The sequence below is a fragment of the Orbicella faveolata genome, unplaced genomic scaffold (genome assembly GCF_042242905.1).
Source record: "Orbicella faveolata isolate gen_17 unplaced genomic scaffold, um_ofav_v1 contig_26, whole genome shotgun sequence".
In the NCBI taxonomy this organism is placed as follows: Eukaryota; Metazoa; Cnidaria; class Anthozoa; order Scleractinia; family Merulinidae; genus Orbicella; species Orbicella faveolata.
In genome coordinates, this window is record NW_028301554.1 from 21,600,764 (window position 1) to 21,620,416 (window position 19,653).

The following is a 19,653-nucleotide window of genomic DNA, read 5'->3' on the forward strand; positions in this document are numbered from 1 at the left end:
TTTTCAACGACAAGTCAGTTTACACATAGATTGTAAAAAGCGATTTGCACTTGGTATTTTTATAACTGTAATGAAAATGAATACATGTTGATAAGAAATCGACCTGGAATTGATTCAAATAAATTTGCAGAATTTGGCCCCATTGTCATCGCTGTCTCCGTTGCCTTGTAAATTTAAGTTCAAGCCCAGGTGATTTTGTCGATAGTGACTAATTGGTTTCGAAGTGGTGTCAATAAAATATTCGCTTTCGAGAGCGCCAGTCCAAGGGCGGCTATTCTTCAAAGTCAATGTGCTGTGTATTGATTCTCAGAAAACCACTAGAGAATTATAATAACCATGGCTGTCCAAGGCTGTTACGGTTGACTGCCCGTAAACAATAGTGTTACGCCTTGGCAGTACTCCAGAACAAACCTCTCCGGGTTAGAAAAGAACACATTACACCCCTAAACAGTGTTGTGTCACCAAGACAGGCGCATAAATTTAATTTCTACCCGCAAATTCGGGCAATATATTAATGGCATACCGCAGAAGAAACAAAATTACTCCACGTCTGCGGGTTTTATTTAGTTTTGTCAAGAACTCCAGAGTTCGTTTCAAGAGATTTGAAAGCGTTTCAGCATTGTTGAAGTTCGAAGCCGTCAGACGTTTCCAATTTTAGCCTTATTCCTGTTTTATTCTCGTTCTAGTTGCTGTTTTACTTTGGCTTTTTTCAGTTATTCTATGGATAGCGAGTGTGATATCAAGGACAGTGCTGCCGTTTATTTTTCACTTTTTTTTAAAGAAAACGTTGAAAATTCAAGAAAAGAACTTATTATTTGAGTTTCGGGAAAGGAAAATTCTGATTGACAAGTCATGGCGGAGCGGTATGACATTGCGTGTCAAGCGTGACATGATAATGGAGCGGTCTGATTGGTCAGTTCCGTTACTGATTGGTCGTGAGGCTCATATCTGGCCCGACCCTTTTGCTGCTCGCATCTCTTTTCAATCGTCCTGTGGAAACTGCAGTAAAATCTTTATTTTTGAACGAAAAACGGAACAGTTACTGCGACCAGAACCCCGTTGAATTGGACTAACCATTGGAGTCAAAGGAGCGAAGTTTCACGAGGTTTGCACCACGTTTTATAGTTTTTTATCTCCGTCTTGAAGCAATTGGTATTTCAAGCATCTTTGAATGTGTATGGCGTGAATTGTAAAATCTAGAAAATCTCAGGAAATTCCGAGTTTCTGTCGGAAGTCTTTTCATAAAGGTTTCACGGATGCAAATTGTTCATGGTGAACATTTTATAAGAGCGTTTCTTTCGGTTCGAAAGGCGAAAATCGTAATTTTACGGGGTGATCGACGAATATGTAATGTTATGAATAACAAACATTGCTGACCGATTTGAATTTCTAATTTTGTCACATTCGGTGAAAGATTTGTATATAGCTTATCACCCACGTAAAATCGGCTTTTTCCCCAAGAAACAACCTTACTCCAGCTGGAAAGTCGTAGTTGATAGTTTTCGTTGCCCCCAAAACAATTTCTCTTTCTTCAATTTCTCGTTGCTTGACGTCAATTTAGGCTTATGTTTTGTGTTCTACAGATTATTCCGCTTGTGAAGTTTTAACCTTCGAGACAAATGGTGCAGTGCTTTTCTTGTGACAGGTAAAGGTTAGATATTTGTCCATTTTATCTACGGTAATAAGTTCTTCATATTACTCTTCGACGCCGCCAAGTGACCTGTGAACAATTTCAAGCGCTTTCAAGTAATATCCTGCGTGAACGTTAGTTGGTGTCTCGCAATAAGAAAAACATTTTACAGAACAGTAATTTGTAACTATTCTCCCAATAAAATGCGTCCCTGCATAATTCTCTCAAATTTGCCGACAATTGATGGACATGATAAACGATCGAGTTATTAAAATGTGTTGATATTTTGTTTAGATAACTCGGGATAACTCGATACATGTTTGCAAATCTTGCATGTCGGGGGCCCCATATATTCGCGATCGTCCGCTTGAATAAAACTTTTAGAGTTCCTGCCATTATTTCAGCTGTTTCCATTTATATTTTTATATGTGGTACTCGAATGTGACACCTTATTATTCCGAGCGGAACTTTTTACTGGAGTAAAATAGCTTGTTGTTTTCTAAACTTCATCGATTGTTCGGGCGAGACACTGACGTAAGCAAAGCTTTTGATAAAATTCAAATCCTTTTATAAGCCCAGACCACGTCACAACTCCATGCTTTTAAACTCGTTTGGTATGTCCCAAAACTACCATTAACGCGATTAAAGGATTTAACCCTTCTAAAATGAAGGTTTGCGACACGATTCTGGCGATCGCCTTTCCATTACTGATTTTTTTGTTACGTCCACCTGTACTATTTTTAAACCCATTTTCATAGAAAAAAATCTTGCTAATTTTACACATGCCTTCTCGATCCGCGGACGATAATCATTTTAAAAAAACCCCGCAAGAAACTGGATTTCGTTTCGGTACTTCCTTACGGTTCACACTGTGAAAACAACTTAACGTGAAGTTATTAGCTTTCGCGTTTTGATAAAGCGATCAAACATTGCGCGATATTGGTTATCTACGTTGTCGCTCAGGTAAATCTGTTGTGAAGTATTGTCTTCTGTGTTTTTCCCAGTGGTAGGCTTGACTTTGTTGCCCCCTCGTTTATTTGAACAGTTGGTGCAAAACTGATCGACCAATGAAATGCCCTCTTTTGTTCTCTTCACATGATAACCATTGTTAATTGTTCTTGAGGGTCTTTGTATTGTAACTTTTGTATTCCAAGCAAACCTTCCACCTTAGGAATCAACGCTATACTGTGAAAATGACATGTAATTTTAATATGGGCTGTCACACATTTTAGATGCATTGGCTAAGAACGATTTTTTCGTGTTTTATGTAGTTAGCGTAGACAGAGAAAGAGATATTGAGTGCAATGAGTTGTGAAGTGAAGCGTGGCCTCCTTAAGTGTGTTTATGAAGTGACCTGTGACAAATTTGCATTTATTTTTATAAATATTTTAAACAGCATGTTTTTACTAATCATAGTAACTAATAGTTTCAACAAAATAGGTTATTTTTTTCTTAGCTGTCTTGTATACCATCTAATTGTGTGAACATTTTTGATAAGTGTGTTCGAGTTGTGAGATGTTGCTTTCGCATTTGTTACAGCTGAAGTGTGCCATCCTGTGTATTTTTTTATTTATTTCTGGTAACAATAATTCTTACTGGTAACATGTGGCAGGGTTTAGTTTAAGAAAAGTATAACATCAAGTGCATGTGGTGAGACAATAATTGACATGTTTTAATTTCGGCCAGGTGTGTTTGGTTTATCTCTCTGGTGTCTTGTGTGATGTGATACAGACATTTACCTCACAGGGCTGTTTAACCCCAAAATTTAAATTCTCCTACTAAGGCCAATACATTTCAAGGAGGTGCAGTGATGAGAATAATGACAAACATCAAGTGGATGTCTCAATGTAACTCAAAATTCTTTTAATCAATGAGAAGAAAAATCTGCAGATAAGAGGATTAGCACTGCTATGTTTTTATTTCACGCTTTCATCTCAAATAAAAGGACACTTGCCAAGGAAGTAATTTGTTGTAATCAATGCAAGATATCTTTAGTAATAAATATGCAAATTATATTTTTTCTGTGTTGCTGATACTATACTTGACACCATATCAATAACAAAGAATAACGTTTTAGCAATGCAAGGTTATCATTGTTCTTAAGAAAACAAGCACTATTTTGCACTATTTTTAATAAATAGTTTTCTCCACAATTGAAGATTGCATCATTAGGCAGTTTAGATCTCTAGTGAATTTTTTTTGTCTGTAAATTTGCATGTTTTAGTGACATCTAACAGAGGTATAATTAGCTCCATAAATTAGCAAAAAAATATTGATTCTGTGGCTTTGTCTCTCAGGAAACTGACGAAAACAACTTAAACAAAGGATTTCTTATGCTTAGCCACACAACTCTAGTCAACAATCAACATCACGAAAATATGGAACTCTCCCTTAGCAAAAGTTAGTTTAGTGGTCCATTATTGTTAATATAGTGCTTAGAGCTGTTGAAAATTTCAAGCATTCAAATGGATGTTTATTTGTAGGCTTGATATCTGAGGATAGGAAATGTCTTGGTTTGAATGAAGAAGCAACTGGTAGGCTGGACTAACTTCGGGCACAATCCATTCAACCAAAATTTCCGGGTTGAGGTTCGAAATTTCTTGGTATCAAATGGATTGTGACAGGTCTGGACAGTCTCGTTCCATTCCCCTGCTCATTTAAAATGGAGGATATTGGATCACTGTTGCTCGTATAAGAGCTAGATGATGATTTTGATGGTGATATCAATGATATTGTGTGAGCTCTTTCATGCATAGTAATTTAACCGGTATAACGGGTTATTTTGAGCAGACCATCCCCAGATATTTGCCGTATGAGTTCAAACACCACTTTCGAATGATGAAAAGAACATTCCAAATTCTCTCGGGAAATAAATCGTTTTTAAGAGCTGTTAACAGCCAAAACATACACTTGGTTTGCGAATTAGCGAAGTAGTAAGTGTTTTCCTCCATGGTGTACATGGAAAATACCAAGGTACTGGGATTGAGAATGGGTCGGAATGGTCTAATGGAACGGTCCATTTTGATCAGACCGGTACAACTGGGAAAAGTGGTCCACCTTGAAAAGTGGACCGATTTTTTCAAAACTTTTCAGGTTGGACTGAACCAATCCATTCAGTTTTAGACTGAAATTTCCGGAAATTTTGGTTGAATGGATCGTGTCCTTTGAAAATCTTTCATTTCACATAAAACATGTTCAACTTGATAATATATGATCTCTGAACTGAGAGAGGAAATGAGACTTTGTTATGAAATAGAAGCCTTTAGACATCCTCAGAACTCAATTTCTAAGTTAAATACAGTGGCCATTAGTACAGTATGCACACTTTTGATTTTCCATTCTGATGGTGAGGATTATTTGTGACTTAATATGTTTTAAAACATGTCTTATTGCTAAGGAAGGAAGAGCTGTATGTTAATTATTCCAATGGAATACTGTAATTTATCTTGCATGCAGCTCCCTCCATTAACTTGTAAAAAAGACACACACATTCAATATTTCCTCAATGTGGACCTCATATCACTTAACATATATACAGATTTATGATTAAAAATTAATCGTCTTGATCTCTGTCTTTGAATTCCTTTAGAATTATGAATCATTAATCAGTGAATGTATGGTCCAAGACTCGCTGTAACAGACAGCTAGCCGTGGTGTTTAAGTGATGACAGTATCAGTTGGTGTAACATCTTGTACACCTCAGGCTAAGGATCTAGAAAAAGTAGAAAAGGCTCCACATGGAGATAACTTTGATAAAGAAGGAGAAGACTTGAAAAATGACATGGCTATATGTAATGGGCAAAGAACAGCTGATTTAAACTTATCTTCAAGAATTGTTGAAAATATTGAAAATGCATCCAGCAAGGTTATCTGCTCTTCTGATGTGTACTCTGGACCCTCCAAGGAGGATGCAGTTGTGACTAATCAAGTGGACACCCTTGAGGTAAACAATGTGTGTGTCAATCCAAGTAAGACCATGAAGCAAGGTCGTGTGGTCAGTCGTGGGAGAAGGAAAAGTGATAACAAGGAGTACAACCAAAAGTCTCAAGGTGGTGGAAGAAATCGTGGACGGAAGATCTCCAAAGGCACTAGAGATTACGAGAACAGTTCAAGCAATGGTGGTAATTCTGGAGCAGATGGCAATGGAGAAGATAATGGTAGTGACGATGATGATGAAGATGATGATGCAGATGAAGATGACGACGACGATGATGAAGATGATGATGATGAGGCAGAGGATGATGACGATGATGAGGATGAAGAGGAAAGTAAAAATGAGGACGAGGATGATGACATCTCTTTAAATGGAAATGAAAAGAATGGGAAGGAAACCAAAATCAAGCAGGAGCCGTCAGATGATCAAGAGGTACTGTACTGTTACTGCATGCTCAGTTCATGTGCATAAAACAGGAATTGAACTCCAATAGACCATATTCATATTCCTGGTATTGAACTGGAATAGCTTGCAGCTGAGGAGCTAATGTGGGAAGTCTTTTCAAATGCAAATGACATTTACCAGTATCTCTTTTTCATGATATTCCCCTGCTTGTGCCTCCATTGCAAGCTACTGTAGTTCCAGTCCATTACCAGGAATGTGAATATGGTCTTGACTGTCAATGTCTGAAATATTCTTAGTAGTCTTATGTACACCTACAGTGCAGTCAAGGCATTTCTTCATATGAATGAACAGGGATGGGAACAAAAATTATTCACTGTGTCCATAAAGCTGGGATAGACTAAGCACACTTCTTTTAATTGCTCAAAGAACCAGAAAACAATAAGACATTTATAAGAACTGTTGTGTATTTTATTTAAGTGTTTCTTCCCTGAGACATTTTCCTCTTGCATGTACATGTACATGGGGGTGTTCTTTGAAAAGAAAATAGGAACCTTACCAATCCTTAGTGAGGGCAGAGATGGATAAGAGGATTGCAGGGCATTGTTAAACCAAGGTGGTTTTTGTGTTAGAGCAGTTTTCAATTGAGTGTTGCAAAACCAAACCAATTACTTACCAATTAGACTACTCAGCCAATCTCAAACTGTAGTAAAACCAAAACCAAAACTAAACTAATTGCCTGATTACTTTCAACATTCAATTGAAAACGGCTCTAAAAATCTAAAAAGCTTTTAAATTGAAGTTTCTTGTGTCAATAGACATCAATCAATTTGCCCCATCAGATGTTTCCTGCTGGACTACAAGGATTCATGACAGGTTTGGATGGTAATATTCCATTAGCCAATCTTCTAGAAAAGCTGCCCAACTCAGTGTGTCAAGGAGATGAGAACAGTTCATCGCCTGCAGCTCCTGGTGTCCCTGTGACTCTCCATGGGATAGTCTGTCATGAAATTGGAGGTAAGAGTACTAGCTGGTTTTTGTCAGTCATTTGATTACTAGGTCTTGGCCTGATTTGGTTAAGGGATAATAATAGTGACCGTACATGTAGAATCAAAGGTTAGTAAGACATTTTTTTATACTAGTTTCACATATAATATTATTGTAGGTTTGACTAATGATAACTTGCAGGTGTACGATAATCGTCCATTCTGATGTGTTGCATGATGTATGTTTATTTCAGGAGTATTGGTTGTTAATATCAAATGGAGAAACAAATTTTATTGCGGCTCTCTGATGGATTGTTCAAGACATGCCTGGGCCAGTCCAAGGTAATGAAATAATTATGACATTAACTTTGTGTAACTGCAGTTTTCAAAATTACAGCCTCAAAAGTGAATTTTCAACTGACTTTGAAAAAAGTGCATTTATGTACATTTGGCATGTTACCCAGTGACATTGTCACTGGCACCACTTGTCACAGAGATAGGACTGCAGTCTTAAGGTACCATTCATAAAAATTATACATCATCACTCTCACTTCTCCCTGCATACTCATTCACTCAATACTTTTTGTGCATTATTTGTGTCCTTTTGCTACAGATTTCCAGCCATGGATGGTGGTGAAAATGAAATGAAGATGGGTGGAAAAGGTGTGAAGGGAAAGAGGAGACAGAAAAATAGCTCAGTATCCTCGTCTGCAGGAAATGCCAATAAAGAAGGTAACTTTGACAATTTTGGAACTGAACACAATAGTTTTTCCGAAGTCGTGTTTTCTTTGAAACCTAATTTGTTATAATACTGTGAATTGCAGCCACACCTCTGAAGCACAAACTGCGTGGGCGAAAGAGGGGAGTGTCGGGCTGCCCTCCTCCAAAATCCCAAGGGTTTAAAGGAATGGGAAAAAGAAGGTCCAAAAATATGGATGATTATGATGATGGCCCACGCCCTGGAAAGCGAAGCTGTACAATAAAGACAACGGTATCGCCTCAACCATCTCCCACCTTGATTGAATGTCCTGAACCTGGTTGTGACAAAAAGTACAAGCATATCAATGGATTGCGCTATCATCAAGCACATGCACACTTGGAAGAGGTGAGTGGATTGTATGAAGTGTTGTATATGTTGTAGTTTAATTTTCAGCAACGTATTTAAATTGTAAAAAGGGAATTGTCCAGCTGCATGTAACAAAGATGTTCCAGTGAGTCAGATCTGACTTGTTATCAAGCTTTGGGTTAGGTTTATGAGTAGGTTTGTGATGAAGTCGGGCATTTTGTAGATCAAAGAACTGAACTTGCCTTTAGATTTTCTTATGATTTTGAACTGTCCCACTATGCTGTTGCAAGTAATTTTTCAGAATGTTTTACCGAGAAAGTTGGTACAGGTAGCTTGTCAGTTCACAAATGTTGTGCTTTTTCACTTCTTTTCAATCTAGTCCAACCAATCAGATGAGAGATCTGCAAGTACCAGTCCTTCACCTGTAGAAGAGTTCAAAGAACCTGATACTAAGCCAGGTTTCAAAGGAAGGACATCACGTGTCAGTGCCAGAGCAAGGAGTGTGTCTCCATCGCTAGCTGCTGCTCTTGCTGCCATTAATGAGAGGAAGAATGATGCATCATCCAGAGTATCAGGTGGCAAGAAAAAGGAAATCACTGAGCCATGTGTGGATTTGACAAATGCAAAGGAAGGTAAAGAATCCAATTTGACCATTCCTACAAATGAGGAAGACAGTGCTATGGATGACACTTCTGTATCATTTGTAGAAAGCTCGGATAAATGTCAACAGGCTTGTGAACATGAGATCAGGAAGGAAAATGATAACCAAAAAAATGTTGATCAAGCCAAACACATTGATTCAAAGTCTGGCTTTAAGCCTGTACTAGACGAGCAGCAAATTGCAGTAAAGAATTTGGAAAAGGAACAGGTTAAGGACTCTACAAACTTGACAACATGTACAAAAACCACAGCTGAAGTACTAACAAGAGAAATGCCAGACACTAGCACAGTTGGAATAAAATCTGAACCTTCCCAGGGCAGTCAAGAGGTATGGGAAACTGCAGTTATTGACTGCGGAGTTAGTGGGCCAAACGGCAGTGGAAAATCCCATGACATGGAGACAATTAGTATAAGTCAGGTTGAGGACATGGAGAAAGCTCTTGCTGAAAACAACTTCAGTGGCAAACAGTCTGACAACCAGCTTAGTATTCCTGGTATGCAGCCAGTGGATTTGCGGCAGGCTGTTGACACTGGAGTAGGGCTTATTAATCAGCTAGGCATTGAAGTTGAGGACATCAGTGAGAATGAAGAAGACATTGATCCTGGCCAAGGTAAAGGCTACTTTATCACAATTTAGGGTTTCTAAATGATGATAGTGCATTGTAAGTTATGATTGAATGCTTACTGAAATAAGAGAGCTAAAAATGTATACAGTGCTTACTGTAGATGTTCAGCGTCAGGCCATATGACTACTGCATACCAAGTAACAGTGTTAATTTCTGATATCTACCTAGTACATTGTACATGTACTCTTCTTACAGTAGTAGGACTGAATGTCCAAAAAGTTTTGCCATCGTCAGAGTAACAGATCGAACATGAATGCTAGTCTGCTATGTGTGATATGAGGTGCAATGTGTTGTTCCAGAAAATATCCATACCCTTCCCATGGAATGTTTTAAGCTTGGACCCTCCCCCGCCACCCCTCTGGAAATTCCACTTAAGTGCCATTCTTTCCTTCAAAAATTTGGGCTTTTGAAACCCCCCTCCCCCTTGGAATTTCTGTTAACCTTCCTTGGGGTGGGTATGGATATTTTCTGGAACTACACAATAAGACTCTCTTGCCCTGAACACAAACATGCCATAAAGATGTGATTGTATGAAAGGGGTGACCTTATTACTGCACTTTTCAAAATCATGTGAACTCTGAAGTTGTTGCCACTGCCAATCATTATTACAGGAATTATCAACAAACCTTTTAAAGAGAAGCAAAATGGATCAGAGCTTATCAGCAAAGAGAAGCAAAGAGATCTGCAAAGATGATCCTGTTTGTTGACATTTTTATTTCAGAGTTTGCTTGATTTTGAAAAGCCCAGTAAATGGACTCTTCAACAACTGACTGGGCTTTTCTGTTGCTCAAAAACAAGTGTTCATGGTATTTAAAGTGGCAAGAAAGATAGAAGCTGTGAAAATGGATCCATTAGAAGTTTACTGTGAGAAGACTCAGACCAGAAATGATTTTTAATTAGTGAATTATATATATATATATATATATATATATATATATATATATATATATATATATATATATATATATATATATATATATATATATATATATATATATATATATATATATATTTATTTATTTTATTTCCTGCAGATTCTGAATACACAAACAAGGACATGACTAGTCTGCCATGCTCTTCCATTATTGACCACAAAAATTCTTCTGGAATAAGTATTACAAGAGGATTACCTTTTGCAAATGAAGGCTATTTAACCCAGGTACAGAAATCAGAAGTCAACTTGGACAAGAATTTTGTGAGCTTGGACACACTGAGAGCTAAGCCTGGGAGTAGCTTTTATTTTGATGTTAGAAAACAGAACACTTCCACAGATGTGAAAAACAGCAAAGAGAAAAATGTGAAAACTGTATCCAAATGTGAGAGTGAAAACAGTGATTTATGGACCAGTTCTTCTGAGAATTTGTCTGCACAGTCATCAGTTCTGAGGAACTTTGAAACAAAACAAACAGCTTTAGAGGACAAAGCTGGGAAAACTACAAATGCAGGCATTTCCATGGAAGCTCTTGTTTCCAAGAGCATTTCTCGAAGTGCTGTTGAGCCTCCACTTACCAATAGTGATGCTCCATCAATGAGATACAAATTCTTTGAGTGTAGAAACTATGGTGATAGTAATTATGACAAATGCATCAGGACATCAGATGTTGATCAGAAAGGAAATGTTGACTCTAAGGCTACTCTTGCGCCTATAAGATATCCAGAACTTGTTCGGAATGGTGCCAATTCTGATGCACTTCAAAATCAGAGCGATTCTTTGTCTGGTTCTGGAATTGCAAGAACAGGTTTGAATGTCAAGCTTTCAAGTATAGAAGAGAGTGATAGTGATGGTAAAATCAACAACAAAAACTTACCTCTACCTACCAGTAATACTAGAACTCATAGTCCAATTCCAGAAGCTTTAAACAGGAAGGCTGGGGTTTCTATGGAACCTCATCACTCAACAAAAAGCCCAAGTTTTATTACTTCATTACCTGGCAGTTCTGCATTGCAATCATCCTCATCAAGACCAGGATTTGACTCTAGCATTCAATCACCTTCATCTCTTTCAATTGCTGGTTCCAGGCTGCATTCTTCAATGGTTGACAGGAAAACTCCATCAAGTCCTTTTCAACCTGTCATAGTAAAGCATGAATTTCAGCCTACAGAGACAACAAAAGGGATCAGACAAGAGGTAAACACACCAGGTTTTACACCAGCAGACTTGAAAGTACCTTTCATGTCTTCACTGTCCCTAACATCAGGGGAGCAAAGCAAACAAAACATGGTGTCCAAGGGAAGTTATGGATTTAATGAATCAAGAGGTAACAGGAAAAGCCCTCTTCCTGGCCAAGGAACAGAGGATCATGAAAAGTCTTACAAGGCAGCAGCCAGAGCTCTGGCCAGACCACAACCAACTTTGATTTCAAGGAGTAGTAATTCACTTGCTCCATCTCTTCCTGTGGGCGTTGCCCATCCTTACCCAAGGGCTTCAGATGGTGGATTGGCATCAAACCATGTGAAAGCCTCTGAACATAGGACTTCAACCACTGTTTCATCTGTGACATCAGGTAAAGGTTGTCTATACATGTACAGTATTTGTAGGTGTATAGAAAAATGGTTATTCTATTCAGTCTCCCAAGGTCCTTCTTTTTAACCCTCACATACAATGTTCTCTTGTACAGGTCATGTAACAGTTCCAAAGTTAACACTTTTACAAGTGAAATATCGCAAATTCCATCTTGCAAAATGTGAAAAATTAAAAGCAGATATTATGAAAGTACTATTGAACAATTTCAGTTCTTTTGGGTTACAGTAGGTTTCATGTTAAAGATGCTCTTGTGTAGAAGACAAGTGCCTTGCTGCTGGAATTACTTTAAACTGCTGCCCAGTAAGAAGTTACACGATCACATTGTTTTAATGGTGGATGAAAGTCAAACGCTGCCCATTTAATTTGTTTTTTGCTGGCTACTGCTCAGCCGTAGGTCAATTAGAGTTGCAAGCAACCTTTTGGGGTATGTGTGCTGGGGCCTAACATCCCATCCGGATGAGATCCTGTCACAATTGTAAGGATCATATCAAGAGGAGGCACATGGCAGATGCTACAGGCTGAGCATTGGCTTTTGTTTCTGTAGCATGAAGTGATTGAGGGTATTGTTTCATGCCCTACATGGAATGCTATTCCCTCAAAAGTTTTCTCCCATCCTTCCTGGCATCCACTGGTAATGTGAGAGTAAAACGTCTTACACAAGAACATAGCACAAGGACTCCAGCCACAGCTCATACCTGCATATCTCAATCTGGAGTCTAACAGACTATCCATGAGGCCCATAAAGGACTTACTGTTTATAGAATGACACATAAAAGTAACATTGCATTTAATTCAGCTTCCTAAATACGTTTGCAGTAACCTATTCAAGTACTTCTCCCAGACCAAGTGCCATTGATGTGTCTGCAGAGTTGTCGCAGCCAGAGAACAAAGCTAAGCAACTGCAAACATTGCAAGTGCCTATTCCAGTGGGAGAAGTGTCACCAGTATCACTAAAGAGAAGTCCAGGACCTGCCATTCATTCTGGCCTTCCATCTGTTCTGCCAATCATTGGACCAGGAATAAAAACTCAGGGATCTGTGTCATCCCACCCTAGCATTAGGCCAGGTTTGATTACTATTTTTTTCTGCTTTGGACAGCTTTTTAATTTATAGTGGAGCTAAGGTGGAGCCCCATACTCTTATAGGAAGGAAAAGGAAACCCATGAGTTGATTTTCTCATGGTTATCATGTCTAGCGGTATTGCTCGTGGGCACGTATGACGGAGTCGCTAACATGGCGGCCATACTCCAAATAATAGGCTGAAAGACATACAGCCTTGGTTTACCGTGTATTTCTTTGATATTGGACATCCATATTATAATCAATTGACACCTGCCAAAACAAGGTATCTGCTGACCAGTATCACATGACCATATCGTGGGTTCAAGTTTATAGCTCATTGAGGTAACGTGTTCTTTTTAAGTTGACCGCTGACCAAGTTTTGTTTTTTGATTGGATCGCGGGCTCATGTCAGGTTAACTTGTTGAAAACAGGGCAGGATTGTTTGGAAGCTGGTTACTGCTAACCCAGGATTAAAAGTTAACTGAATTATAGCTTTTTCTTCTACTGACAATGTGTTTTACTGCTTTGTTTTGTGTATATGGTGATTATTAAAACTCAAAACAGAAGGTCAAACAATATACAGAAAACCTCACTGCAAAGTTACAAAACTGAAATTGAAATTCTACCTTTTCCTGAGTTAGCTTAATCGTGCTTTAAACAACCCGGCCCAGGAGCTACGCTTTAAGGCTAGCCTAAATCTGTATATTACACCTGTGGTCTGATTGCTGGTTGATACTGTAACAGTGATGTAATTGTAAAGTATCTTAAACGGTCTTATGTTTTTCAAATCATCTATTTTTCACTTTATGTACACCTCAGGGTCTGTCATTCACCCTTACCATCTGCATCTTACCTGTCCTGTATTATGGGTTTCTAATTTCCTCATTTGCTACACGTAGTCTTTCATGAGTCCTCCTTCCTTCCCTCCAATTCTTTGGATCAAAACTCAATGAAAATCTCATAATAATTATTCTTGAGAATTTTTAAATTAAAATACCCACTTGTATTGTGTATTTTAGGAATAAAAGCTTCAGGGATGAATGAGCCAGTTAGAAGTGAAAGAAAAAATGAAACTTTGTTCAGAGAAGCATCAGCCTATGCAACCTCAAAGTCACCTGTACCACACTCCTTAGCCATGTCAAAACCCTCCCCAGAAGGAAACAGCCCTCAACAGTCATCTGCTGGAACAGTATTACATCAAAAATCAAGAGCATCTGATGGTAGCAGTCAGGATGACTCTGAAGTCGTCATTGTGAAAGACGAACCTCTCACTTATAGTTCTTCAAAGGATAAGGCTGTGGCAGAGAAAGAGAGAGAAAGGAGAGACTTAAGGGACACTACTGCAGACCTGAGTTACAGAATGCATGAACCCATTTCTGCAGAACAGCTGCGCAATTTACAGTTTCAACAGCAGTTGACACTGCACCAGTACTACCAGGCTGGTGGCATGTCAATGGAGATGTTGAAGAGTCTCAGTCAGCTAGCGTACATGCAGGGCATGCCTGTAGATCCCAAGGCTACATTTGCAGCCCAGGCTCAGTTGTTCCAAAACATGCAGCCAGAGCAACAGATGCAACTGATGCAGCTTCACAGACAGATGATGTTAGAACAGGAGAAAAAGGTGTGTTGCATGGCTCACGTAGATAGTACATGTGGATATGAGAGATACATGTAACTTGTGGTTAGACGTTTTTTTTTTGTTTTGTTTTTTTTGTCAAGTCTCTAACTAAAGTTCCATATCTGAAAACAGGGTTACATGCATCTTGTGTTCTAGGTACATGTAAGTACCTGTAGTAGATCTCAGATCAAAGACCCAAAAACTGTTGGAATATTCTGATGATTGATGAGGGCCACATGTATTGTCCCTGAGCAACAATTTTTACACCCACCTTTTATATTTAACTGGGACAATGGTTCTCATGCCTACAGGAGGAGAGAAGATAGACATGGGTTAGCAAAAGAAGCTTAGGGAACTTATAACTAAGCTACAAATGTCATTAATTGTGTCGGCCATCTGTTGGTTGTCTATCGGCCAACTGTCCGGCAGATGGCCGACAGACCAGCAGTCAGCTGATAGTCGGCTATCGGTCGGTGATGTGTTGATAAGATATCTGTAATGTGTCATTAAGTTGTTGGTAGTATGTGACACTTACCTCAATGTTGTTCCTCATTACTGCACCCGAAATAAATAAGTTAAGCAGGAAGGTATATCCTTCTGAGTTTTGGTAATCAATGCTTATGGCTAGCGCCAGTGCTGCAGAAAACAACCAGGCCCTGGTTTTTTGAAGGTTGGATAACCCTATCCACTGGATAAATCGTTATCCAGTGGGTAAGTGTTAGAGTAACAAAACAAACCACTTTATGCATTGGATAGTGATTTATCCACTGGGTAGTGTTATCCACCTTTTGAACAACCTGGGCCAGAGTGTTTACAGGAAGTAAAGCCATTTTAGGTTAACTGAGTACCATTCCCCCTCAAATTATATCAGGGTTTGCATTGTAGTGCAATTTGCTCAAAGCAAGTGTTATGCAATGGTTTTGGCTTTTACTTCTGGATGAAATCTGCTTTATGTGGTGTAAAATTAAAGCGTGCTTGTCCACACACACTGGAGACATGTGTTATTCTTCCTAGGGAGTGCGCAGTAGCAGTTCAAGCCACCAGGAAGCAAGAAATCTTGAGAAAAAGGAGACTCCAAAACCAAGTGACCGAGTGCAGGAAGACAGAAGAATGGATGAGTCAGGCATTAAGAAATCCCCTCAAAGGAGGGCGCACCAGGATGATAGCGATTTCCGTCGATTTCCCAGTCAGAGTGAGAGTTTACAGTATACATCAAGAGGGTCGCCACCTAAAGTAGTACAGCACAAACTTTCATCGGAAGAACCTCCTGAAAAGAAAAGCAGAGCTGATGATTCATATGAGCGGGAGAAGGAGATGGAGCGTCTAAAGTACAAGCAAGAAGAGCAACTCCTTCAAAAACAGAAACATGTGCTACAGATATCTATGTATAAGTAAGGCAATTTCTTCTTAGATGTAATTCAATTCACATTTAGCTTAGCTTAGCTTCAGTTACCTGTGATCAATTCTCTCAGAAATGAAAGAAATGAAAAAATGCTACACATGAACAGTGTACAAGTAGGATGCATGTTAATGTTCCACCATACACCACTTGTTTTGTACTCCAACTGATAATTTAAGTCCTGTGCTTCCTGCTCCCTTTCCTAAGGCAATTAGAGAATGAGCTACAAAACAAACAGCTGGGTGGCACCTTTCCTCGCAAACGTCAGGCAACCCCTGAAAAATCAGAGAGACACGGAAGCACAAGAGAAGAGGATAGAGTAGAAAATGTGGCTGGAGGTGCAAGGGATTTGATTTATCACCGTCCTCAGGTTTGTTGAACTTGATCTTTACTGATTGTTGTGCTTACATGTATTTCATTATTTGATTGTTCTCAGAACTACTTTGTGATGGAGGTATCCATGCTCCAAGACCAGACTGGTTGTCTCTAATATATAGTTTGCTTAGCAGCTAATTATGTCGTGATTGCACAACAACTTTTCCATATCTCATGTTCCTAAATTATTACGTGTTCTTTAGCTGGACACTAAAAATCAGAAACTTTTATGAGGAGTTTGTCAACAGAAGGTTGCACTTGTTTTTCCCAGTGGGACTGGTTTTGTGGCAACACAAGGACTCAGATATTTTAATCAATTAATACTTTCCTTGTTTGTTGAAACTTCAGGAGTCAGCAACAAGTACTGCAAAGGCAGCACACCATCCCTTGGAGGCAGAAAATTCCCAAACATCTCCCCGTGGTCATGTTGGTAAATCTCAATCTCTTTTGGCACCAAGATCTCCAAGACCATCAAGGTCACCTGTACCCACATCAAGATACAAAGAAAATGCATCTGCTTCAGATGAAAAGAGAGATGGCTCAAACTCACTTCCTGCCAACTTCATGCCTGCAAATCAGTTTCAGGCATATCTGTCACAGCTCAACTTTGATCAGTCTACAGGTGTGTTTGAAGGGTACTGTATTGATGTTAAAAAGGTTTATGATTACCTTAAGTAGTTTTGTAGTGTATCAAAGGGAAAGGGTTGCCATATAGTTACTGTAAAAAATAAGAAAACTACGTATGAAAATGATAAGTGTGAAAATGTTTAATAAATCTAAAAGAATTTCTTAAAATGATGACAGATTTGATTTGAATTTGTATTGGTTACATCACATTTTGCTAATCTTGATATCCATGCTACCTCTCATTTCCTGTTCACTTTTCAAACTCATTAATAATTCATCATATTTAAACAAAGGAAATCATGACTGTGATGGTGTTGGGATATCCAATCTTAATGAGCATAGATTTTTACAATTTTATTTCTCTGTTTTCTTCTTAGTTTTAGTTTCGTTACCAATTTTTTTTTCACTGCATGGTTCTTAGGGCAACTCCCCTGTATGGGTGCACAGTTCTCCCTTCCTCCTGGACTGGTCATGAGCATGCCAATAACCAGCCACGGAGAATCTAGTCTCGTAACATCAATGGCTTCTGCTAGTCGGGAGAGAGAAGCAAGAAGTCCCTATAGAAGTGCAGAGAGGGACCGAACCTCAACACCTACATCCCATTCAAACTCGCAATCTCGAACGTCAACCTCTGAATCCCATGAAAGGCTACAAAGACTCAAAGACAGTACTGAGAAAGAAACTCGACATTCACCAGGTATGTACCAGGAAGAAAGGGCCAGGAATCGCAGTACTGCCAACGAACAAAATGTTTCTCCCAAGTCTAGCTCAAGAGTGTCTGATTTTAAAGGGGAGGACAACTCTCTACGTGCTCATCCAAGTATCATCTCCAACAATCTTGCAATCAGTAGAATGGCAGGCCACATGGATGTTCTTAATGAGGAGGAGATTATTAGAAGACAGAGATTTGCTGCAGAATACAGTGACCCTAGTCAAGCCCTGCGCATGGGTTATTATGTTGCTCCTGGTCTAATTGGACAGTTGGATCCTGCCTATGGTGAGTTCATCAAACTTGCAGTCTTTTAAAATCACAATTTCTGGGATATGGACCTTGTACTACATGTGTACATGTATATGATTAATATCATTGTAAGTTACATATAAATAATCTATTCATATTTGTATCTCCACTTTGTATTGCCAAAGACAAGTTTCAGAATCTTTGTGATGGACTCAAAATAGATCCCTGGCCTGGCTGATGGTCATACAGTAAAGTAATGTTATTGAAGAACAAAAAATGATTGGAGATTGAAGATTATGTTGCACATTGAGCAGAGGAATTTTTTTGGAGTAATAGATATTCATTTGCTTGGTTTGTTGTCTCTTGCAGCAGCATCCATGATGCAATCTAGTCAACACCAACACATGGGCAGAGGCATGGAGCATTACATAACAAAAAGGTAACAGTCATTTTATTTTAATTAGAAAGGTTTTGCACCAGGCCTCATTTTCAAACAGAGCTGAAAGGAAACTGATAAGGCTGCAGCATTACATTGTACTTGATTGGCTGTTGTCTGGTTTAAATAATGGTCACGAGTCCTGACAACTTATTTCTAATATCTCTATACAGTGTTCTTCACTTTCACTATGAAATATTTTGGGTTGCTAAATATTTTGCAGTATGAAGAGAAAGATTTCTGATGCCAACACCACACCAATAGAACATTGGGGCTTTTTTTGGTTAGCAGTTTACATGTATGTAACCTAAGATTTCTGTCTTCTTGATTTGCAGGCAATGAGTTATTACAAGCCAGGATACATCAGGGATTCTGCCACTATTTCTTAACCTGTTGTTTTACAGCTGGAAAATACTTGTTTCATGATTTATTAACACCTATATTATTGATTTTGAAGATAAGGTTTCTTGTGGAAGTTTGACTTCCTTGTCAACGTAGCAATATTATATTTCTACAATGTACTAGTTCAACAGGTAGTTTTGTTACCCCCATAGCTCAAGAAGGGTTTTCAGTTTCCATACGTCAATTTTAAATTGAGAGTGTGACAAGAATTATTTTATCTTGAGATTTTCGCAACACTTACGAGTGTACGATCCATATGTTTGTTTTTAGTTTGTGCTGGCAGCAGTGAAGTAGGATTGAATGTTTAGTGTAAATACTGCTTTGCATAGAAATGCCATGTTGGTGCGAAAGGTTTAACTGCTTGAATGTTTTCTTAAAATACATACAGAAAAGCTCCTAGAGCTGCATTCAATTTTCACATTCCATGCAAAAAAGTAAACTAAGATTGTGCTAACTACAGTGTATCTCTTTTGTATGCAAACTAACACTTTAAGAGAATTTAAGCGTAGCCTTTATTGTGCAAGGCAAAAAAGTTTATTTTTTAAGATTGTAGCTTTTGTACTGAATGCATTCATGATTATTTCAGCAGCTGATGTTCCTTTTTTTAACAAAAAAAATTTCACTCAATGGTGGCTTGTTTTGCAGTAGAGTTCATTTAGAGTTTAAGAATCTCAATGTCAACTTTGGTAGTTTTAATAATGGTGAAAACTATTTTTGTAAGGATAGGTATTTTTTGTAAAATTAAATGTTTCCAACTAATTTGTAAATTTTTTGGGGGTGGATTATTATGTCATGTGTGGAACATGAATAAATATAAAATAGGATCTTAGAATAATTAAAAACAATTTGTAGTGACAATTTGTTGTTATTTTGTTTATATGGTTGGGAGTACCACCATGGAGATATGCCATACATGAATTAGTGTCCTTCATAGTCATTATTTGTG

At 38.4% G+C, this 19,653-nt stretch overlaps 1 protein-coding gene across 7 annotated transcripts; it reads left to right on the plus strand.

Moving 5' to 3' along the window:
- The first annotated feature begins 925 nt into the window (after positions 1–925).
- On the plus strand, positions 926–19,565 carry LOC110066004 (uncharacterized). Of its 7 annotated transcripts, none has more exons than XM_020773192.2 (18): positions 926–1,105; positions 1,584–1,645; positions 4,114–4,164; positions 5,220–5,996; positions 6,785–6,983; positions 7,207–7,294; positions 7,566–7,684; positions 7,777–8,057; positions 8,398–9,289; positions 10,339–11,808; positions 12,645–12,893; positions 13,909–14,510; positions 15,522–15,898; positions 16,114–16,276; positions 16,630–16,903; positions 17,330–17,905; positions 18,239–18,308; positions 18,641–19,565. In XM_020773192.2, the coding sequence occupies exons 4-18, from the start codon at positions 5,295–5,297 to the stop codon at positions 18,645–18,647; spliced, it is 6,069 nt and encodes a 2,022-aa protein (XP_020628851.2). In that variant the 5' UTR covers positions 926–1,105; positions 1,584–1,645; positions 4,114–4,164; positions 5,220–5,294; the 3' UTR covers positions 18,648–19,565. The 7 variants fall into 7 exon arrangements, with proteins under 7 accessions (XP_020628851.2, XP_089152489.1, XP_089152490.1 ...); XM_089296363.1 differs by having other exon boundaries at positions 18,242–18,308; XM_089296364.1 differs by having other exon boundaries at positions 6,809–6,983.
- Positions 19,566–19,653: the final 88 nt, after the last annotated feature.